The sequence below is a fragment of the Aulonocara sp. 'chitande type north' Nkhata Bay genome, linkage group LG17 (genome assembly GCF_057382095.1).
Source record: "Aulonocara sp. 'chitande type north' Nkhata Bay isolate Kocher_YH1m ecotype deep benthic linkage group LG17, A_spYH_male_GT1.1, whole genome shotgun sequence".
Classification (NCBI taxonomy): domain Eukaryota; kingdom Metazoa; phylum Chordata; class Actinopteri; order Cichliformes; family Cichlidae; genus Aulonocara; species Aulonocara sp. 'chitande type north' Nkhata Bay.
Window position 1 is genome coordinate 27,410,987 of NC_141360.1, and position 25,232 is coordinate 27,436,218.

At 40.1% G+C, this 25,232-nt stretch overlaps 1 protein-coding gene across 8 annotated transcripts in view; it reads left to right on the forward strand.

Moving 5' to 3' along the window:
- magi2a (membrane associated guanylate kinase, WW and PDZ domain containing 2a) overlaps positions 1-25,232 on the forward strand; it is a 262,531-nt gene that overhangs the window by 57,610 nt on the left and 179,689 nt on the right. For all 8 annotated transcript variants that reach the window (XM_086269989.1, XM_086269990.1, XM_086269991.1 and 5 more), the window contains exon 2: positions 19,203-19,319. In XM_086269989.1, coding sequence (XP_086126115.1) covers positions 19,203-19,319 — 117 coding nt within the window. The remainder of the gene's footprint in view (positions 1-19,202; positions 19,320-25,232) is intronic.

A 25,232-nucleotide genomic window follows, 5' to 3' on the forward strand; every position in this document is an offset into this window, starting at 1 on the left:
TAGCATGTTATCTGCTCATCATCTACTTGACAGTCCTTTTATTAACTTCTCCACGTTATGCTGAAAGCATTTATTTAGCTTTCACCAGGACTCCCATGTTGGGCTGCCCCCCTCCCAGTTTGTATTATACCATGTGAGTTTGAGAACATGGGAAATATTCCAGGCTCACATCAAGGAGCTTTGAAGCAGCTCTATAGAGAGGCTCTTTTTGTTCTCTTGAAGTTATGAAAACCTTTATGTGTAGTGCTTTGTACCCACACTGCTAGAACAAACATAAGCACTTAAGGTAGCTCTAGACAGTAAATGGCAGCACATATCAGTAGTTGTAAAGCAGAATTTCTTTTCTCATCCATTGCTCTGCTGAAGCCCTTCAAGCTGAGGTCAATTTCACTGAACACGTCACTGAAACTGAAATTGACCTCAGGTTTATGTAATGAATTCTTTTTTTCATTTTCCTATTGCTATAGGTAAGGTAAGGTAAGGTAACTTTATTTATACCTAAAGGCAAGGTAAATTTGCTTTACAGAAAAATGACAGCATTTGACATCCCTTTAAAAACACACATACCTAGTAAATATATAAAACTCACTCATGCTAACACACACAGATATAAAGGTCTGTATATGCCGCTGAATGCATGCCATTGACCGCTGTCGAGTTTGTAATTAACCTCTCATGCAGAAAAAATCAATGTGCTGCTTTGCACAGTCATTATTGGGAAAGCAGGCCATGCACTGGCCTGTTTAAATGTTGATTTTCTTTAGTCTGCAACACTCCATTGGAGGGCTTTACAGGTAATAGGTTGCACTTAGAATTTAAAAAGCCTTAACCAATCAAGCGGTTGGTCAGTCCTGTTTATCACTTGAATTCATCACAGATTTGCAGGAACCTATAAAGCTTACAAAATAAGATCTAATGCGTCTGGCTTAATTTTCAATTGTTTGACTGGAAAACAGTATGATCAGAGCACGGTACATTTAGAAAGAAAACAAATGTGAGAAGGAAGTTATAGATAAAACTAAAAATAGCAGATTTGACTATGAAAAACCACACACATAGAGATTTGCAAGCTCCAGTGCCATTCCCAAAAGTAAAGGGCAGTTGACAAAAATGCCAAAAGGCTCTAATGAAATTATTATAAATGTCAGGTGGAGGAAGCATTGAAATGCCACAATTTAGAGAGACTGGTTAAAGAGCAATAGCTTAGAGAAGTTCTACGAAAAGGCATAAAGGGATGTGATTGTTTGTGTGAAGAAACTTTGAAGAAAAAAGTTTGTAATGTTCAGCTTGTGAGAGCAACAGACAAAACTAAGAGGAATAACTGAACCGTGTGTTTGAGTTGTGAGCTGGAGCTCTTTAGCAGCCTTTTATGCGTGCAAGAACCGGTACAGTGCAGATAGCCGTGGGCAGCCTGTTACGGGGATGTTTCTGGGGGGGTGACATGGGGGAATTTGAGATGGTTGACCGGTTGCACTGTTGTGGCGGAGTTGAGAGGGCTGACCTGGATGAACCAGTAGCAGTAGTAGATTTGCTCATGGTACATCATGCATATGAAAGCTAGCACAATACAACGACAAAGGTTTGAATCTAAGCTGAGTCCCTCTGAGGGGACCACTAATCCTGGTCACATGGTTTGCTTTAAGGTTTATGATTGTAAGCTGAGATGGAAATCAGAAGGTTTCAGGTCTACTTTAGGAATAATTGAAAACATTGTTTACAGTAGATTGGTTAACTGAAGGGCCAGGTGCATTTCTCAGGTCCTATGTCAGCTCTTGAGATTTTATTTTCCTGTTTTTTTCAGATACTTTTAATCTCCTGTAGACGTTTTTTTATGCTTAACACTTTTTCTTTTGTCCTCCATTTGTCTAGATTCCTTAAACCTTTGAATGACATTCTGCAGAGCTAAAGAGCTATCAGCTCTGTATCACCTAATATAAACAAAAATACTATTTTGTCTGTCAAACTGTTTTCTTTGGCATTTTATAGTTTCAACCAAACAAATGGGAATAAATGATGTGTTTTGCAACAGGGTGGTAGTAAAAAAAACATGCAATTTAAATTGGTTTGTTGCTAAATTAATTCAATTAAGTGTTGAGTGGCTTAGCAAACAGAAGAACATTCTACTGAAATTGGTCAGGTACAAAGACTGAATGAAAAATCAGCTAATGTCCAAAGAAAAACATGTAAATCACCTTCAGAACGCCTGGATAACTGTTGCTCAGAACCACATTAGAAAGCTAAGAAAGGCTGGCAGCGTGGAAGCAAAATTTCAAGACCTGAACGGTTGTGCACTTTTCCACATTAGGTCAAGGTCAAGGTCAAGGTCAGGTTTATTTATATAGCACATTTCCAACAGCCGATGCTGCACAAAGTGCTTAACAATAACAATAAAATTAAAAACTACAGTGTAATACAATAATAACAATAGAAACAATAGAATAGAAGAATTGAAAAAATACTAACTAATTCAGTACAATAATAACAATAGAAACAATAGAATAGAAGAATTGAAACAATACTAACTAATTCAGATAAATCCAAAATGCTTGGGTCATAATGTGTTAAAAGCCAGAGCGTAAAAGTGTGTCTTTAGTAAAGATTTAAATTGCTCAAGAGTTTGAGCAGATCTAATATTAAAGGGGAGACTATTCCAAAGTCTGGGACCTGCCACAGAGAAGGATCTATCACCACGAGATTTGAGGTTAGTCCGTGGAATGGACAACAATAGTTTTGAACTAGATCTCGTGGGTTTTCCTGGAGCATAGGCAGAGAGGAGCTCAGACAAGTAGGGGGGGGCTCGGGCGTTGAGTGACTTAAAAACAAAAAGTAAAAGTTTAAATTGGATCCTGTAGGGGACAGGGAGCCAGTGTAAAGAGGCTAAAATTGGGGTTATATGCTCTCTCCGTTTAGTACCGGTTAGCAGGCGAGCAGCAGCATTTTGAACCATCTGAAGGCGATGGATGGTGGCATGATCTAGGCCATAATACAATGAATTGCAGTAGTCCAGTCTGCAAGTAAGAAAAAGGTGGATGATACGCTCGAAGACGTCAGCCGGAAGGTATGGCTTTATCCTGGCTAGCTGTCTTAGCTGAAAAAAACAGGACTGAACTACTGCACTCACCTGCTTATTCAATTTAAAAGAACCATCAATGTAAACTCCGAGGTTTTTTACATGTGTTTTACAATACGAGGAGAGGGTACCCAACGTGCTGTCGATATGATTGAAATTGCCAAAAATGACAACCTCAGTTTTGTTTTCATTTAGCTGTAAAAAATTTAATGATAACCACTGTTTAACGTCGTCAAGGCAGCGTAATAAGAGCTGCGGTTGATCTGATCCTGATTTTAAAGGTAGATAAATCTGTAGATCATCCGCAAAGCAATGAAATGAAATGCTGTACCGCGAGAAGATGGAGCCCAATGGCAGCAAATAGAGTGCGAAGAGGGCGGGACCCAAAATAGAGCCTTGACACGCTCATTGGATCCAGTGTTTATATGAGTGCAAGTATAAATGAGTGGTGCAGCAGGTTTTAATATTCACGAATCTTACTAGAAACTGTGTCCACAACAAATCTCGAGCCAAGTTGCGACCAAAATCCAACATAGCTTCATTCGTATGCAAATGTAAAGCAGTTAATATGCATGTTGCATCTTCAAAGTATGCAGATGACCTTTTCTTCAGGACCACGTCCCAGATACTCAGTACTTAATAAGACACTGTAGGGATTCAGACTTCGAAACACATTTCCCTCCAAAAACTTCCTCTGCACACCAAAATCCAAAATACCGCTTGCTGAGTGGTCCCAGTGCAACAGCGAAGAGCTGTGGAGGATTCTTGTTGAAAACCTATCGAGATCTGACCTGACAGGGGGCCACTCTTGGAGTTTGATTACCTCAAATGATCTACTCTTACTTCAGCTTGTAGTCTCCACTGCACACTAAATGGTCTCATCCAGATGGTGCCGACTTGTGTTGGTTGCTTGTGTATGTGCTGCTTGTATAGTATGTCTGTGAACTCCCTGGTGCATCTCCTTTTCTTTACAATGTATTGGTTTATCCATAAAAGGCATTCTGCTGGGGGACGTTAACTCCGAAACCGTTCTCCTCTTTGCTCAGTACGCTGTGATCTGGAGCCGAACTGCCAAATGCAATTGGGCGAAAAGGGCTTTGAAGTGTGCCATGATTGGCTGTGTGTGGCGGCTATCCTGACAGCGCAGGTTGTGACGAGGAGGCGAGTGTTGGAGCTACAGTAAGTGTGTAGGTCAGACTGGGCTAGCTTTCGATAAATCTCAGATGTGAACATGCATGCGCATGTTTGTGTTAGTGAGAAAGACCTACTAAATCACTTCAAACCTATGCGAGTGTGTACAAGAGCGAGAGAGGAGAGGGAAAAGCGGCGGAGGCTTGATGGATTACATTTTAGCTCTTGTGAAAGCAGGGTGTTTGTGGCTGTGTGTACGAAGTCAAACAGCCAACATTTCTGCATCTTTGCACAGCCCTCCTGCAGTTTCTCCTATTTAATGCCCAGCAAATGCTTCACCGGCATTTCCCCTCTGAGCCTCACATTGTCACAGTTCATTAAAACATAATTGAATGGAATATTCAGCAGCTCACTTTGCACATAGACCACTTTACCCCATTACACTTGCTAAAGGAACATTTACATACAATATCGTCTCAGCTCTGTTTGCTCTCAGAAAGCTACATGAGCAGCTTACATGGCTCCCTTATAATTCCCCATAATTCAACTCTGCCAGCACAAATAAACATAGAAGGGAACGTGAGATATGCAAAGCGTGATTCAGCAGCAATATTTTTAATCTTTCTTCCATCAGCTTCTATTACCTGCACTGCCGAGCTCTGTAGACCGAAGCGCTTCTGGGCTCTGATTGTGTTAGTTCAATTAAACTGGCCCCAGCAAGGTGTAATGAGAACTGTGCTGTATCAGTGACAGCGTGTTGGAGTAAAACCCAGTGGTAACCATTATAGCTTTACCTAGCTATTACCTAGTGACCCATCAATACCAAAAAGCTGGTTTTATGCAGTTTAAGTTGGAGTCTTGCTGACTAAGCCAGCACTCGGGACAATCAGATACTTCAGTTGCAGTGAGATGCTAATGTACGACGGGCTCGTGTATGAGACTTGTCCTCTACCTCGTTACAATTTAGGCCTTGTTTTCAGAGAGCTGGCGAGTCACATGATCAGACAGGATATAAACAATGTGAAACTTAAGCCTGATTATTGAAACCATTTCATTTGGCGATAAAAGGGGAGTGTACTCACATTTTATCCATAATCTCCCCCAATGCAAAGGAAAGCTGTGTCCACTTAATCGTGGTACAGTGTAATTGGTCACACTCTTCCCACTGGAGACCTGTGAATACCTTGGTTTTCTCTTCTAATAAATAAATTTGGCAAACTTATGATTTGTGATCATTTCCTGTCTTCTGTTTCTTCTACATCAGCACTGATGTCATTTTGCTTGACACAACCTTTTTATTATACTATATTTAGATTTACTAAATGTAATATAAAGTAACTGCATTGTAAATTGCAACCCCCCCCACACACACAATGAATCTATTTTCTTAAGCCCTTCTTTAGCTCTCTTCATTGATTTTTTTTTTCATAGCTCAGTAGACTTGAACGGGTCTATTATGAGAGGACCACGCCACTGATTAGTCGATGTGGGTCCTGCTTTATAATGAAAGTCCGGATAAGAAACAAATATTGATCTTTCTTGCTCCCTTCCCTTTTAGGCCTTTGCTACTCTCACTAAGGGGAGAATTGTCTAACTGCTTTATTTCTTCATCTCATCTTCGCAGCACTAATCAGAACCTCGAAGCTCCACAAGATCAGTGAAAGGCTTCTATTTTGCAGCTACATTTTCCTAATTAACACAAATATTAGAAGCTATTACTCTAATCTGTGGAGCTAGCGTGTTGTAGATGACAAAACCTATGTCAAATAAATACTTTTGTGATGCCACACTTGACCAAAAACACATCATCTTTACTGAGCTGAAAGCACTCTGGCTTTAGCATGTTTACTCTTTATAAACTATTCAGTCAGTTGACTAAGTTGAGGTCACTTCACCCAGTTCTAAATATCATTTAAGGGCAGCTTGACTGTTTGTCAGCTGATATAAATGCCAGTACCTATATTTAGGTAAATAGCTAATAATGGCTGATAAACTGAAGAAAGTTTTTTGAGAAATTTACAGCTATTGTCTGAAAATTGTACATCATCTTTGTAAGTCAGAATATACAGAGGAGGAAAAAATAAATAATTAATTAAACTCACAGTAAATCTTTAAATAAAGAGATGGATGGATAACCAAATCTAATATCTTCTCTTGCTTTTAATGAAGGTTATCACTGAAGTGTAACTGGTCGCTGGCAAAAATCACATAAAAGTTCGCCAAACTTGGTGCCAAATTCTCACACAGATTCATTTTGCCCCAGTGCAATAATTGTATTTTAGTGTGACATTTTGCTGTTTTTAAATAGGCTTTTTAAATGGCCTTTATCTCCTCTTACCCACGTTCCAGGCTAATGTGCCGTGTGTCGAAATGAGCAACCTTTTAGCGTCGAGCATTCATCATGTGTGACAGCAGGACATTTCTCTCAGTCCTTTTAAACAAACTTTCAACAATTTAATGAGGCAAACGGCGACTTTTAGTTGCTTCTTGAAACTAGTGACCTTACTCATGAATAAATAAACAACACCATTTGAGGATTATTATGTTTCTTCTACAAATATAGAAACCTGGGAGAAAGTGGAGAAGAGAGAAAAGGGGGAGGGAGACAGAGGAATCGCCTGAAAGAGGAGAAGGTGAAGAGGGCAGGAGAATAGCAGAGAAGGACTAAAAGGAAGGAGAGAAAAGTGACATGTGAAAGTCATTATAGAGCTGTGTTCAGCTGGTGACTGCTTTTGAAGTTTTTATTCTGTTTAATGCATCTTAAGCTGGCCACACACGAGTCATTTTTAGACTCCTGGAGACTTTAAAGCAGTTACAAGGTTGGCCTGATGTAGTTCTAAGTGATAAGAATCAGATCCAGGAATTTAAACAAGAGGCTAAGAGATCATTCATGCCTATCCACTAAAACTTACTGGAAAATCAACATTAAACATTTGTAAATAAACAGGGTTTACTTGAATGCTTTTCTTCTGTTTCATAGTTTTGATTTCCAGAGACAACACTTGAAGATAAAGTTATTTGTAACAGTAGAGATGCTGGGGGAGGCTGGACTAGTCTCTGGGAAGCCCTCAGTCAACAATAGTGTGAAAGGGAAAAACAACAAATTGAGAAATTGTAAGCTAGAAGTGTAGGATATGGGGATAGGCTGTATATCTGTAAAGTTTGGCTCCCATATCCTAAAAGTCATTCGATATGTGCTTGTTGTTTTCAGGCATAGTTTCTCTTTAAGGTGTGAAACAAACCTAGGAAGCAGAACAAAGTGCTTAAGTGCTTTGCAGCAGCGAGTGGTAAATCTGGGTAAATCTGGCTGTCAAGTTAATGTGGGCTGCCAAATTTAGCTCGATCTAGCAGCCTGTAGAGGCATTATTGATATGTGGTCAGTTTAATCTGCCAAATATCTCTTCTTTTTAAAGAGTGGGATTGAGAGATATAGCATCTTAAATTGTGTTTACTGATCTCTGATAATGGATTGGATTTATATAGCGCTTTTCAAGGCACCCAAAGCGCTTTACAATGCCACTATTCATTCACTCTCGCATTCATACACTGGTGGAGGCAAGCTACGGTTGTAGCCACAGCTGCCCTGGGGCAGACTGACAGAAGCGAGGCTGCCATTTCGCGCCATCGGCCCCTCTGGCCAACACCAGTAGGCGGTAGGGTAAAGTGTCTTGCCCAAGGACACAACGACCAGGACAGAGAGCCCAGGGATCGAACCGGCGACCTTCCGGTTACAGATACGCTTCCCAACCCCCTGAGCTCAATACACACTGAGCTTCACAATAAAGCTCAGTGTGTATTGATTTACTATAATTTCTAGAACTGTTAAAAATGATTAATGAAAACACCTTTAAGGTTCTCCGTACTAGTATTTATTTACAGCTCCAATCAGTGTAAATGCAATATTTATCTAGCATTTCTAGAGTGTTTATAGAGTATTTATTTATCACAAACCCTTTGGGACTGACCTTTTAGGCCTAACCGTAAACAGCACAAACACGCATTGCATGCCAATTCAGCCGTGACGCTACTCATACATGCTGCAGCTGATCAACACATTAAAATCACACCTGGTTTGTATCAAATAAAATTCATGCATGCAGATAATTTGCTCAGTAGAACACTTTGTGTAATCACATCCTTTTTACACAAAATCAGGTTTAAATGAAGCTCAGCCAAACGTTTAGTTCACCTCTGCCATACCACAAAAATCACATTCATGAATATAAGTAGCTGTCTGATGTGTTTCAGTGTATGGCAGGTTCAAAAATGTTTGTTTGCACAAGTCTGCATAAAAGCCAGAATTAGGTTTGGGCTTCCATGGTCCAACTGGGTGTTGATGCAAGTGAAGGAGGCTATCATCAGGCTGACAGACCTAAATTAATCAGAGAGACAGCAAAGATTTAAGAAGTGGCATAAAACTGTCATCATTGTCAAAGTCTGTAATCAAAAGATTACTTCATGAATGGAAATACAGACGCTCTGCAATAAGGTGCAAACCACTGGTTACACTCCAGAACTGAAAGACAAGATTAGAGTTTATAAAAAAAAATGTAAACATCTAAAAGGCTCTGGTAAATAAAATTATTTGGACAAATGAAACCAAGATTAACTTCTTCCAGAAGGATGGGAAGATAAAAAGTGTGGAGAAGGAGGGAAACAGCCCGTGATCTGAAGCACACCAAATTATCTGTCAAGTTTGGTAGAAGCATGGTGTATATATCTGTCTGTGAAATCAGGCCACTAGTGTTTATTGATATTACTGCTGATAGAAGTAGCAGGATTGATTCTGAAGTATACTGACATATATATTAAATCAATATTGATCAAAAAGTATAAATGAATACTGACCTGAAGAACACTGTAAAAGCAACCCAAGAGTTTCAAAGAGGCACCTTTGCTTGTTGCTTTAATCTGATTTAAACCCAAATTAATCCCAAATAGATAGTTTTAGGGCTGTTCGATATAACGATATATATCGGATGAAGATATAAAAACGTCTGTTTCATTTTACGCTATCCTTTGTTTCGTGGTGTCGCAAAATAAACTGTTTATGGCAATATTTTTTCATTGTTTTGATGGTCACTGTAGTGGCTATATTAATTTCTTAAAGTTCTCTCTTTCTCTTATATTTAATATAACCACACTATGGACAGACAAGCGCCTGTTTTTATGCGTTGTGGTTAGCAACAACGACGGTAACAGCATCGCGTCCGCTTGTTTATTTTCCACATAAACCTTTCACAATAAAGCTCAAGATCCTGTTGAGACTTTTCAAAATAAACTGAATCACGTGAAAGAGCAGATTATTTACGGATGAGAATTAAAAAAGAGCCGGCAGGTGCTAAAAAATAAACCTTAGACTCAAATGTTAGAACAGGCTTCTCCCCGCAGCACGCCGTGTAATAAATACTCAAAGAAAACGGCGGCTGTTACAACCTATGTCCAAAAATGTATCGTTTCATGCATCGGTTAAAACACTCGACTCCAGCTACATGACGCACAGCTGGAAACACTTCCCGCAAGTCGAGCTGCCTGAGATTCACAGAACTTACAGATTTGTGATTTATATCATTATCGGACGATAGAATTCTTATATATCGCACAGCCCTAGGTGGTTTTGTATTATGAGAAGGGAAGTTTGCTCATGATGTGATGTAAAAACATAAAAGAAGATTAGAGGGGGGAAAAGTTATGTTATTTAATAGTTTTTACCTGTTCATCTGATATCCACATGCATATATGTCCACTGCTAGAGACCCTTTCCCAGTTCTCCTCTTTAGATTTAGCTATAGGAAGGATTTCTATCAGATCACTGATTTAAAACAAGAGTGACTTAATTAACTGATTATGCTACAAATAGCAGAGGCAGTGTGTGATCATGTGGGATGATGGTTGTAGTCTGACAGTTATTTTATTCCATGTGTATTTATTTATTTATTTAACCTCTGGTCGTGTTGTTTTACAATGACAGGGGTGTTGGCACATTTTCTTCCTTTCAGCAGTTTTTGTTCTATTTGTGATTTTAGTATTGATGGCAGCAAAAAAACTCTTACACTTTCAAATTGCGTTTTTCTTTACTTTCGATTTCATTCATGTACTGCAATGACATTAAGGAATTTTCTGCATCCTTTAAAGGGTGAAGATACTGAATGGAAAGGATTCCTGTCGATAAAATTGAGCAGTTTTGGATATTTATTTAAAAAAATAAACATGTATCCACAGCGATATAAACTGGACAACAAGAATATGTATGCACATTTCTGTTAATGTGCTGAATCTATCCAGAATTTTATGCTTCTGGCTCCAGGCTTTCCTTGCCAAGAGACAGATGCTGAGCATCAGGAACGCACACAAATGCTCACATATAAGTCAGCAGCTGGTGGGGTGAATGAATTTCCGTGGCAGTGGATGAGCTGAAGTTGGTCAGCATAAAGCAATGGAAGGAAGGCATGCTGTGTAATCACCTGTGGGACTTGGTGAAACTTTGGAGCCATATTTCAGGGTCTTGTCCTGTATTTTCAGAACATGAGTTTTGGTTTTCATGACATCTGTACAAAACATATACTCGACGGTCATATAATTATGATTGATATATATGTGTGTATGTGTATATATATATATATATATATATATATACATACACACACACACACACACACACACACACACACACACACACACTGAAATATATATATATTAAGGGTTTGTTTCATATATTCAATATGTATAAAAATTAATTTTAAAAAATTAGGGCTGAGTGCCCTCTACTTTTTATTCATTTGTTATCATACTCCATCTATACTTTATACTAAATACTTTGTCTATGTATAAATCCTATTTTATGACCTCATAATTTGTATTAATGGTTGACTATGACAGTTTTACACCTCTTTCACCCCTTAATTGATAAGATGTATGGTTAATTTTGACAGTACAAGCTGTCTACATCATAGAAATGTCAGCACATATACCACACTGTAAATCTGTCATAACAGGCCATTGCTTCTGACCATATATGCTGACATTAACCATAAACAGGAATGTAATCTGGTAACCTGGTAATGATGAGTATGTAACTGTTTTAAGATTTGGACTCAAATTGGAAAATAATTGGTGCCTAAAGTTTGAAACAACCAAGATTTAAAGAGCCACTGTCACGGTCTGTGGAGACAGACCGTGCGGAGGTGTGTGTGGTGGACCCAGGTGCGAACACAGGTGAGGAGATGGGAGTGAACTTAAACTGAAAGCGAGCCTTCATTTGGGCTGATACAGACGGGAGTAGACAAAACATAACAGGGACAGAGACCGCAACTAACCAGAAACCTAAACTGGAAAAACCCTAACATGACTGAAAGGAATAACTATGATCACTGTGAACAGAATGCTGTGCAGATGCATGGAAACTGTGAACCAAATGGCGTTACGAAACGGACATGAACATGACCTGCAGGGAACCTCATCGCGTGGATGCGCGGGAAAAACAACATAAACCAAATGGCATATTCTTGACCAGTGGGAAGGTACACAGACTGAATGAAACACAGAGACTAAATACCCACAGGGATGATCAGGGGAAGTAGAAACACATGAGGAAGAACAGCTGACACAGATGAACCTAATGACAGGACAGGGGCAGTGAAACTAAATACAATGAACAAAGAACACCAGACTCTTTCAAAATAAAACAGGAAACATGGAGACATAGACATGACACGAACTTGACAACAAGGACCACACGGACATGAAACATGACAGGTAGACAGTACAGGGGGAGATGACAGAAACAACTTAGAAACAAAGGACTAAACTGCAGCCTAGAAATTAACTGGATGAGCTAAACTAGAACACAAATGAATACAAAAGATACATAAAAACTCAAACACTGGGTCACACGACCCAGTACCGTGACAGCCATACAGGAAAAGAAGGAAGCGCCAGCAGTTCTTTTCTCAATATAAGGGGCATTGGTCACTTTCAGCCTCTGACCTGCATATGCTTAAGTTCTACTCTCTTTCGGTGCTTCTTGCTTTCCTCTTTGTTTTTGTTGAACCTGCACCTCTGTGGGCGTCCAATAAAAAAGGCTGAATTGAATCTGCTCTCCTCCAGTGATTTTGTATTTTGTTTTTAATATATATTTTGGCTTTAAAAAGGTTCTTAAAAGTCTGACTCTACATCTCTTTGGGCCAAAGATGTTTAACAATTACTTCAAATTTGTGACCCGACTTCAGCAGAATGCTTTATAAGAAAATTGCTGTGGGAATACTTTTGTTTCCCATTTCTGATGATTGGTTTTCAAAGTACTGATCTTATAAGGGTTTTCAGTCTTGGCAGACTATTTGTCCTCCCGTAAAATATCACTTATCTTTAAGTGTTACCATGTGTGATGCTGCTATCATGTTCCTTCCGATAACGGTTCCATATCCCTGTTGGTTTAGAAAAAACGAGGCATCAGCGATAGGCTATAAAATAAAGAGTTAGTTAAAATCTAATCATCCAGCACAATTTCTCTTTATGAAAATTAGTGACTCTATAATAACATCGCACAGCTTCAACCTTTGTTCATTTAATGGGTGTTGAGAGGATTTTTTTTCCTAGAGCAAAACATTATGTACGGCAGCCTGGTATCACCAAAACAGTGAAAATATGAATTCTGAAAACCCTCACTTGAGTTTCAATTTCCAAGGGCTATTTTTAACAGTCCCAGACTTAAATCCACCCAAAGCCTTCCAGATGATATAATATATCATTATATCATTTTCTTCATTACGATAACGTATATCATTCATTTATTTTAATATTGAAAAGATAGCAGACTCCAAAGGCCTTTCAGCCACCTGTACAAAAAAGCCTGTGTAGAGTATGTCTGTATAGTCATCGAATCAGACCACCTCATATTAGATGAATGGCGTTCATTAAATCATCTTAAGTAGAAACCTGTTTGAATGGAGCCACTCATTCGGCTCTAACAAAGGAAACATGAAGGCTCATATTCCAGACGTATACTTGCTTTCATTCATTTCCTTGACTCTCGAACATCGTTCATTATGTTATCTTTTGAAAGATGAATACAACTGTTTCATGGGACAACTGTTTGTTCCAATTCTGTATTAAATTAGTTGTAAATAACAGCAGCTGTTTGACTGATGGTTAAGAAGCTACGAATTGTAAAAACAGTGCTTTGTTCCTTTTACCCTAAATCATATAAATTGAGGCATAAAGATTAATGAGGGTTGTCAGTTTTTTCTCTCATTTCATGTAAACCTATGTAGGTGGTAGGAGCAAAAAATGTTGTCCCAGAACTATTTAAATAATATTTTTGTGTGTATTTGCATGTAGCTCCATCTGAAAGCCAGTTGGCGTTTATGGATTCTAGCGATTCACCACAGAGTTGGCATCGTGCTTTCCTATTGAAGACTAATCAACAGAGCGCAGTGTGTGTCTGGTGAAACTGGCAAGGTTTTAAGCCCATCCTGATCATTTAATTAGTCTGATTATCCAAACAGCTGTCTGCTGGTGCTCTTTCTGACTTCAAGTCGCACACAAACACATGCGTGCACACTGAGTGATGATGCTACATATGCGCCTGCTCACGGATGCCCTTGGAGCGCGTGTGATAAATAGTGTCATTGAAGCTGTGATGACAGCACTCCAAGCTGACTGACTGTCAGCATGAAATCTTCCATGCTGCGCTGTTCTTGACAGTGCAAAAGGTCTTTGGGCAATTGTGGAAGATTTTGTTAAATTCTTAAATGATCAAAAAGGGCAAAAAAGTCTTGAAATGACAATAGGCTCTGCCAATAGACAATATATTGATCCTTATATGCCGGTTGTGTATTTAGTCCATCAAGATGACCATGTGAGGTGGTTTGTCTTTATTTTTACAAGCTTTAGTCACTCAGACGTTTCTGACCAAGGGGTTGTTTTAGAGGTGACAACATCTTTTCAATCACAAATGCAAATATTAGGAAATGGCCATCTCTGGAGCTGAAATACGAGGCTGGTGTGAAAGTCCCGGAAACTGTAGTTCCTTAAGTGGCCACTTGAGGCTGTCTCTAAAAATGGACGTCCCATTTTATCAGCAAAGAAGTTTTCCAACTCAGCCTAGATTAGAAGAAAAAAGAGCTTTTCTTTCTTGGGGTAAAACTGATCTTAAAAACAAGTGCTGCTTTGCTCTGATGCAGGAGTAGCTTCGCTGAAGACGTGGTTCAAACGTCTCTTATGTTTATGTTTTAGCTGAGTAAGGAAATCTATTATTAAGAATTTGTCAACAACTTATTTCCAACTGCAAGCCAAGTGCAACCAACCATGAATAATTCATTGCAAGCCTAGTTTAAATTGTTGAAGGCAAATGAACTGAAAGGGCATATGCCATATGCCATGCATTTAAAAACTGACATCTTTTTAGAGTAGACTGCTGTCCTTGAGAGTTTTTCCTCCACCTTAATATCTTGCAGTGGTAGCCAGAACTCCTCTGTGAGCTTGACTGGTTTGTGCCTAGGTATGAGGCAGTTAACTCTTATAACACCTTGATCCCCTGGAGGAACCAGCTGCTCTCTTGTTTTTTGACTCTCCACAGGCTGTTTGCTCTTTCTCTCTCTCCCAGCCTCCCAGGGGATTTACATGACACCTGCTGAGCTTAAACAGGGAATTGTCTTCTTCTGCAGAGCAACAACAATTTTCCTTCATCCATCTGTTTTAGAAACAGTAATAAAAAAAATCTGATTTTGGCTCTAAACACACCAGAAGTGCTCCCTCAACTGCACGGAGGAGTCTTTTCATTTTGCATCGTGCTAAGATGCTTTTTCATGTCTTGCGTGCATGGAGCCATTTGCTCAAGGTGAAAGTGGAAGCAATAACGGCCTAATAGACGTGAATGCTTGATTCATGTTAAGCTGATAATGCATCAGCGAGTGGATTTTCCTCGGGTACTGTCAATTTGCAGTCATTTTTTTGTACTTCCTCCAGCCCTCTTGTTTTTACGCTCGCTCTGTCATTCACCTTTCCCCATTGGCAGCTTTGTGATGTTATGAGGGCATCTCTGTCAGGAACCACCTTAACAGGAAAAAAACAACAACTTTGCATCACATTAAAAGACCTCCTTCATCCTTATACACCTCATTGACTATAGAGTTGCTGCTTGATTTGCACCCTTATGCACTCTTGCCTGCCCACATACTCACACAATCTATTTTTGGATCTGTGGCCACATATTGGGATGTATTGAGTAGAGACTGTGGTGGTGGTTGCTCTAACTGATTCTTGTTGTTTATGGAAATTTTTGGCCATACTTCCAGAAGTAGATTTGTGAGATCAGTTTCCACTGTAATTCACCCCAAAGGTGTTCTATTGGGTTAAGGGTCAGGACTCTGTACAGGCCAGTCATGTTCTTCTACACCAAACCTGCTCATCCATGTCTTTATGGACCTTGCTTTGTGCACTAGTGGGCAACTTGCAACTACTGAAAAAGTGGCCTACCATTTCCTAGCTGAGTGCCTTTTGTTCCCCTGTCGCTTCCACTTAGCTACCACTAACACTTGACTGTGTAATATTTACTAGTGAGGCAATGTCACGACTAGAGTTGTTGCGCAGGTGGCATCCTATCATGCCACAACGCTGGAATTCACTGAGCTCCTAAGAGCGACCCATTCTTTCACAAATGGTTGTAGAAGGAGTCTGCATGCCTACAGTAGGTGCTTGATTTCATACACCTGTGGCCATGCATGGGATTGGAACACCTGAAGTCAATGATTTGGATGAGTAATTGAATACTTGGTAATATAGTGTATAATAAAAACCATTCCACTTCACGAGTAATGGAATGAGACTGATTCGTTTAGGGACAATAGCTAAACTGTATGAATATAAACTAGTACACATCTTCCCGTGTAAATCAAAACTCACACCTAGTTTACGTGCTGCTGTATTTTATGTAATTTTCTCCCTGCTTTGCTGTCTACGCTCTCAAATAGAAGTTAAATATCTCAAAAACCTTTACCTGGGTTGTTTTCCCTTCAAGGTAGTATTCTTGTTCCAGTATTGCTGCTATTTTTAGCCTGGAAGTCCCATTCAGATCACTTGCAAGTGTTTGATCTCCGCTCTATCACAACAGTGACCCTTCAACTTGAATTTCAGTTTGGTGAAGAGGATGAAGTCACAGGGAGTCAAATCTGGCAAGCTCCAAAAAGCTCCTACATTTTTTATTGCCCTGCGCGCGGCAAGGTAATGGCACGATGGCACGCACAACCGTTTAGTTGATTTGGGACCAGTGTCTAACCTCCAACGCTTCAGGAAATTGCAGTAGAACTCTGCCCTGACAGTCTGATCCTGAAAGATGAATTCACAGTACACGTCCTTGTGAATGTGGAAAAGTGAAATGTGAAATGTGAAAAAATGTGAAAAAAAACAAGCTCACTCCTGGTCATGCTCCTGAACTCATGCGTCGTCTTCTTTCATTGAAAACTGCTGTTTAGTCTCTGGTTCATAACTAGACATCCAGCTCTGCTTCAAGAAACACAAAGAGCAAAAAGATGCATTTCTTATTGCTGATAAACCATTAAAAAAACCAAACCCTTTTTTACATTGTGGGAAGTTTTAGAAAATGGAACATTACATATATGGGATTTTATATCAGTATCAACATCAGTGTGCTGTAAAGCTTTACAAAGATTCAATTTGAAACAGAGAATAAATGTCATTGCCAAGATGGCACGTATGACGTGACCAGAAATGAAAAAATTGCTATGGGTTTCTAAACACAGAGTAAACAAACAGCAAATTAATTAGTAGGAATACTGTTCTGTGGGAGTGAGACAGCACTGCGTTTGGCTGAAGCATATTATTTAGTTTCGCCACATGGTTTCTGATGGTGGAAGATGGTCATTTCCAAGCCATCTGGATGCTATAAGCCAAGGAAGACGATGTGGCAGAGATTTGCTTTTATTCACTAATAGGCATATAAAAACCCATGTAGTGCACTGTACAGCAGATGGGGGGCGTTGCAGGACCTGCGAATCTGAAGGGAAAACCAGGGATTTCATTGCGATCGGTCCCCACAGCCAAAGCTGTGCTTCAACAGTCGCTCTCCCTCACTCGCAGCATCACACACTTCCCTTCCCCTCCGCTTTGCCACCGTCTCTCACACACACACTCTCTCTCTTTGCTTCAGTGTTTCTCAACCACTCATTCTGCTGCGCTCGCCCGTGTCATCTCTCCTCTGTGGAGTGCAGAGAGAGGTGATTCAGCTCGCGGGCTGACTGGCAGTTGCTGGACTGGGCAAACAGAGACAGAGTTGAGGACCTGAGGGACAGGACAGTACTGTTTGAGGGGGGGGATTCCATCGGGAGAGATACAGCGCAAGATTACCTCCAGTGGAGATTATTTGCATCACAAAACCTGTGGAAAGAGGACTGTGACTCTCTCTGTGTAGTGGATGCACAACCGCTGCCTGTGGAAGAGGTGCCATTCACTGTTTTAATTTTTGTGCTTTTGTGTGTGTGTGTGTGTGTGTGTGTGTGTGTGTGTGTCACCTTTTCAGTATGCAGATTCACCGGCTTGCCTTCTTTTCTTATGCAAATGTAAATTGGCTGGTTGTACTGCTCTACACCTTTGACAGAGACTCAGATGGAGCCGGTCTCTGTATTTCAGGTTTGCATGATTATAATGCAACGCTGCGTGAAATAGTTTGGGATTTATGCATCTTGCTGTATTTGTGTGTGTGTGTGTGTGTGTGTGTGTGTAGTTCAAGAACACAGAAGTGAAGAACCAGAATGTGCTGAATAATTGATCCCCAGTATGACAGAAAACTTCCAAACTAGGTTATTCTTGAATTAATGTGCCACTCATTATATTTGCTGCTATTTCACCCACCTTCCCTCTGAGCTCGTTTACAGTCGATTGTGTGGATACCCCCGTCTCTACATGTGTGCACTGGTGATATGCATGCTCTCCAACATATCATGCGTGGATGTCGTTGCCTCGGGAGCACACGGGGGTAAAGAAGGGGGCAGCTAAGTGGTATGTGGCACTGTGCCAAGTTGCCGCTTCAAACTGGATGTTGAAGGTTAGTCAAATCCACTCGGTTCATGCAGAGGAGTAACAAACATGACAAGTATGTTGGCTAAAGCGACACCGTGAGGAATCCCTTAAGTAACATCAGCCGACCATTCCCCCTCCTCCACTTAGCCGTCCTGTCTTGCCTCCATTTCAAATGTGATTATACGAGTGTGTGGCAGAGTAGATAGATGGAGTATTTGTTGCAGAAGGAGGAGGTGGAGGTAAAGCTTGTTTTAGTTTGCTACTTTCTACCCCCCCACCCCTGCCACGGGATTGCTTTTGCCTTCCTTCCCGCTTATCCCTTACCTCCATTTGTCTGTGGTCCCTTGATCACTTTTTAACCCCCTCAGTCCTGCTGAGCCAGCAGGATTCACTGGTTTTAAACTGAAGTCCATTTACAGAGCTGGGATTGCTAGAGAGACACAGAGAAAAGAAGGGGGAGGTAACCCAGGTGAGGGCAAATAAGAGGGAGTAAAAACAGCCCCTCGGGGAGTTGGTGGCTGATTTATGTGTAGACATATCTCCACACGTGTTTGGCCACAGCTCCAATTAATACCTCCGCCAATCCGTGGCCGCGCTTGACAAATGCTGGATCTGTGAGTGCCGAGTGTGTTCATTAGTGTTTGGATTGTAGGATTTTCAGCGAATTTAAATTGTTTACTGTGGTCTTGGGAGATTCTGGGTCATTTGATGCTGCAGTGTTTGGATCTTCCTCTGCTTGTTGTTGAGGTTTGCACGAAAAGAAAAAAAAACGTGTGAGGCAAGCAATTTTCCTTGCCTGGATAATTCACAAACACATCCAGCTGTCCCCATTTCTGATCAAAGGCTGATTAGGCTCTTTCCTTCTATAAATTGACTGGAACAAATTTTGGTATCAGTCTTAGAGCAGTTGCATTTATTTGAATTTGGTGCTTTTGATTATTGATTATTGACCTTTGTGTTCCTCCAGGGGGCGTGATAGACAAGGACCTGCGCCACTACCTCAACCTGCGTTTCCAGAAAGGCTCAGTGGACCACGAGCTGCAGCAGATCATCCGGGACAACCTCTACCTCCGCACCGTCCCCTGTGAGTTACCTTGTGCTCACCTGACCTCCCTTTGTCCATCCTTGTTCCCTTCACTCACCTCCTTGAGTGAGACACTTACATTCAGTGCTTTGCCAAGGGTAGATCATCAATAAAGCCAAGTGTGCAATTTCAAAGGGGGCAGTAAAAGCTCCAGGTTCGCTCTGTGACAGTTTGAATGTGGTAAGTTGCCAACAAACAAGACAGAAATGAGTGTTTGGCTCACATCTGCAGTTCTCTTTTGGCCACATTGGACCTTGCCTGACATAGGATGACTTTGGCTGCCTCAGATCAACCATAGATCCACCTTGTCAGTTCAGCTGTGTAACAGAGCTGTAAGTAGGCCTAATGTCTGCATGTGGATCTCCAGTGTCCCACACTGTTCAATAGCATCTTTCATTGCCCTCTACATGGTGTTTAAATACCCACTTTTTGTGACGAGGTTTCAGACCACAGTGATGTCACTGATGACATCAAGGTTAAGCATGCCTGTAAATTAATTAAAGAGAGAAAAAATGAGATGACAAGCAGACTAGTCTTACAATATCAAAATATTCGAAATTTGAGCCCAGGATGACGTATTTAAGAGCAATTTAAAGCCAATAATCACATTGTTCAGTGATCAAATCACATTGTAAATTTTGTTGAAAATTGTGACATATTGCATAATGTGTGCATAATATTGCAAACTTATGATGTCAGGTTGGTTTCCAAGTGTTGCTGAAATTAGCACCGCTAGCACCAGCGGCATTCTTTTCCTAATTCCTTTTTTCTTTTTCTTTTGATTGTCCACGCACCTCATCAAACCATGTTTACACGTTGCTCTCCTTCAGAGGTGTATGCCAGGTTATTTGTCAGTTGTTGTAGATTAACAAAATATGAGACTACATCCACACATACAAATGCAGGTATTTTTTTTTAAGATGGAGATTTTCACATAGAGACACTAAGAGCACTGTCAAGAGCAACATGTGGTGATATAACCCTAACTGTATGAATTGTTAGCCAATCGGAAGGCTGGAGATGATAGCAATGTGCACAATTTAACATTAAAAAAAGGAGATAAAGGTGCACACCTTTGACATTGCAAGACAAAAATTCCTTTTCCTCATCGAAACACTGAAGTCTTTTTTCAAAAGCTTTGATTTTAGTGGCCCGAAACACCATTCACATGTGGATGAAAGACCAGAGCACACTTTACCAAAATACCTGTGCGTGTGTGTGTGTGTGTATACATATGGATTGAATACTTTGTTTAGCTTGCTAACAGTTCTGTTGCCAACTAGAGACAGCAGCAATGTTTACCCTTCAAGTGGAGTGAGTGGAGCCATTTATGTGCACTGTTGTGATATTTTCAGTTGCAAAAATGAATTTGGCTGTCTACATTTCCTGCAACTTTAAAAAAAAGATATAGGCTATGATTTTTTTTCTTTTTTTGCAATTTTATATTCTAATGTATTCTAACTGTATTCTAATGTGGAAAAATGTACTGCTGCAGAAGCCTTGAGAGTTATCCCTAACCCTAAACCCTAAACTTTTTTGTATAAAACTCACTGAAAGCCACAACATCCAATTATATAATAACAACAGGTTTGTCTTCTCTCACTTTGTGTTAATGATTCATCTTTGGCAGCTGTGCAGTCTGTTGTGTTTTTTTTCAAAAGCTCAAGAGCAATGGACTGTATAGATCTAAAGCTGAGGTCAAGTTCAACATATTACCACATTTTCAGGCAATTTTATACATACCCCGCTGACAGAGAGCAAGCCTGAGGGCAGGCAGTACTCTTGCAGGTGGTTGGTTTCTGGAGCTGCAGAAAATGTAACAAACTAATAGGTTGTTGTGTATAGTCCGCTGCGTACATTGTCTAGTGCTTGAATGCAGCAGAACTCATACACATGCAGAGAGGGTGGGAGGAACAGGGGGCCAACAGGGGCATCCCGACAGGTCGATCCAGCTTCTTGCTTCGCGTGAACTGTTTCCCCTCTGAGTATTTTTCAAGCGCGGTATGTGCTGAATATACTGAATTTTCTTTCTGATGTGAGTACGTGATGTGATATTTTCTTTCCCTGTTTGCCATGTCCCTTTGCTTTCAGCCCCAAATCCCCCAAATATCTATCTGTGCGGTGATCGATTGAGCCGCTGGAGTGTTAGTTTAGCTGGAATCAGCCTTGTCTGGAAGTTCGACTCTTTAAAATCAAATGTTTACTGCAGCTCTGTCTCTAATTAGCTGCATTAACTGCCTCACAAGAACACAGAGCTGCAACCAAGTGCTCTGTAGACAATCAAAGATAAGATTTGGAGGGCTTTAAGCTATTGATACTTGGTGTTCTTGGTTCAGGATAGCTTTTTAAACTGAATGCTTATCTAAGTCTTAAATATTGTATGCTGGAAGACATTTTCTTTTATCAGGTTATCGCACAATGTTATATGTGCTAGGGCTAAGAAAACACAATATTTAGTAAGTATTATTCTGATTCCTGTTTGCTTTTTGTTTCCTGGATGTTCAGCCGTCCATTAAAGGACTGTGATATTAAAGGGTGTTTGTCTGTAAACTCTTATCTGTGCACACTGTTTGTTAGCCTAGCTGTGCATTTAGACCCAGCTGTCTAGTGGCTAACTCCCCCCTGAATCCCCTAATGGAGGTGCATTCTTCAAGCCTAGGTGCAGGCAAATATCACTGGAACCACTTTTATGTCTCCCTGACTGCACAGAATGCAGCAGGAGAAACAAAAAGAGACCTATTTATATTACAATACAAGCATCATTTTCTCTGATAACCACTCATAGAGCAACTGCCAGTGAGGCAGTGAAGATAGAGAAGAGGTGAACAGTAAAGGCTGAGAACAAATGGAGGAACAAATAGAGGGAAAGAAATCCGAAAAGGAACGGGGGAAAGGGGATGAAGCTTGATGATAGGGACACGGGCTGTATACACATAACCACATAGTGAAATGGCAAAGAGAGGTTAACTGGTGCATTAATGAAGGTTTAACAATGGGCTTTAGTGCTGCTGACAGGAAGAGGGCTTAGTCATGACTGAACTAGGCTTTTTATATCTGGATGCATAGATGTGTTCTTTTTTTAAATATGGAAAACATATGTTATTGAGAAGAAACAATGCACTATGACTGCGAAGCAATCAACGTGGACAAGACACATCTGGAGTTGGTCTTCAACTGGAGTGTATTTCAACCAGATTCATTTGTACTTTATTTTCTTATGAGAAAAATCCTTCCAACAGTCTCAAATGTCCTGTGTACGCATCTGTTTTCAAAAAAAATTGGGATGCTGTGTGAAATGGATTAGCTAAGAATAACCTAGCTAATAACATAGTTGCAAAGACTTTAGTGATATTGTCTCATACAGTCATATCATTAATCAATTCGTGAAGCCAAAGAAATCTGTAGGCAGAAGATAAGGCTGAAAACCAATACTGAAAGCCTCTCAGGTGGTACTGCGTTAGAAAATCACTGCATGGGCTGAAGAAACAGTTCTGAAAACTCAGTTTGTCTCAAATGTATCCTAAGTCTCTACCAAGGAAAAAAAAAACATATACTGTATAATATAAACTAGACCCAGAAACACTATGCCACCTTCTCTGGCCAGAGAGAGGACAACTGGAAAACTGTCATGTGGTCTGATGATTGAACGTTGTCCTCCAGTCCTCCAAGTCCAGAGTGGCTTTAGTAGTACAGTAGGTTGTAACTTGCACATCTATGAAGGCACCATTAATACTCAGTGATATCTACAAGTTTTAGAGCAACATGTGCTGCCATTCAGACAACATTTTAAAGTTAAGCGATGCAAGATTATTTTATTGGAAAACAACAACAACAACAAGTGTCCCTTTGCGACTAAGCATCTGAAATCTTATCCATGGTAAAGAATGGGAAGACATTTCCCCTTCAAACAAGTTATTTCAGATTCCAAACAGCAGAAAGTTTAAAGTGAAGAGATGAATCAGGCATTAATGAGCTTATTTTTCTAAAGACAAAATTTCTCTTTTATGTTTTTATACTGGCACCGTTTAGTTGCTTAGCGGTGGGTTAATACAAACCCAGCCTCGGCACGTCACAAGCTAGTGTACTCCCAGTGCCGATCCCAAGCCCAGAAAAATGAGAGGATCCTAAATCAAACAAGCAGATCCGTTCATTTTGGCAACTCCTATGCAATAACAGAGCAGCCAAAAGTTTGTTTTTCTCTTTGTGCTTGTACTATTTCTAGTAAACAATGAGATTAAAAGACAAGCAAATCATTGGTTTGTGTTTTTATTCATATTTACACACTGTGCAAACCTTTCTTTTAGGATACTGATAATATGCCAGGTTTAAATTGAGCATTTGACTTAAATGAGCTAATTGTGGACAAACCACTGGGAGATTCATGAAGTAAAGCCCCCTCTCTCAAACTGATAAAAAAAGAGTTGCACTGAAGACTCCTGAGATGTGTGATGAATCTAAAGGAGGTTGAGAGGTGAGAGAGAAAAGGCATGATGTGAAGTAGTTCATCATCACAATTTACACGTAACCCTTGAGTGGTAAAGAAAGGACATTTTTCGTGGGGATGGAGGCTGACGGGCAGACAGTAGGAGACTTACTGCCATTCACACCAATCGTGAGGCTTGGATGGAGTCGGCGAGGGCAGCTAAGACTGTGCCAGCTCTTAGACAAATTGCCTGGTTGAAATCCAAGGTCAGAGCGTTAATAGCCTGAGCCCATGTGAAATCAGGCCTATCTTCTGGTAATCCATATAGATTTGATGGGAGGGATAGAAAGCGGAGTGAAACAAGGTGTGTGCAGACTAGTCATGAGACCTAAGTGTGCTGTATTGGATGAATTATTTAGGTAAGAGTGAATTGAAAGAACACGACAATGGAGTAAATATATATTTTTAAACAACAGAGTGACTCCTGACTGTGCTTTCATTTAATAACGTCACAGCTGAGCAGAAAGTTATTTGAAAGATGCTATAAATATTTGAACTAATTTACAAGTGTTTAGATATTTAGAGTAAATAACTTGAAGGTCAACTGAAAGATTAAAAAAATACAAATGTTACTCTTGTTTCCCCATCGAATACCAAATCAAATATAAATATGCACAGTGCCTCAGTTACAGGGGAACAAAAATGTGTTAAAAATATCAAGGTCATCAGGATAATATGACTCATTTCCCAGAAGCCACTCAGTCTTTCATGTACTTATTATATTTGTTCGTCTCTTGTTGTTTTTCCTTGCCTGGCTGATTTTTCTCTTTTACTTTACTTTCTTCATACAAGAACACTTCAAGCACTCCTTTTTATCTCAGTGGACGCAATAAAGCACTTAGTTACGTGGTGTCATTGATGGTCTCTGAATAATAGAGCTGATGATCAGGAGGCCATCTGGAGGTAGAAAAGGGAGGAGATGCTCAGTTTGTCACTTCCTTTCAACTTCTTAGAAATGTAAGTAACATGTCCTCTTAGAACAAGATCTAGAGTGTCTATTTGTAACAAAATGTTGGTTTAAGCCGTCTATACAAAAGCTTAAAATGCCAGAAATGATCCAATAATCCACAAGAAAAAAAGGCAAAGATCAAAATAGAGTCTGAGTAATATAATTTAATTTATCTGTTCTGTTTCCATTAATGTTAATAATCTTCCACTCTCCCTTTTTTTGTTTTAAATTACTAGACTTTGTAGGGTCCCAGCCCAGAGTCAGGAGCCAGTGGAGCAGACTATTAGTGTTTAATAGTAGGCTATTACTGAATTAATTATAGAAATAGAAAATTTGGTCCTTATAATGGAATAGACCATGATCTGTTTTGAAACCTCCTATGGGCCCACCTGCCACAGGATGAGCCACTGGGGTTCATATGGTTTGAGGTGTTCCAGTCATTCGCTGTCTTAAGTGAGAACTGGTGGGCAGGGATTGATAT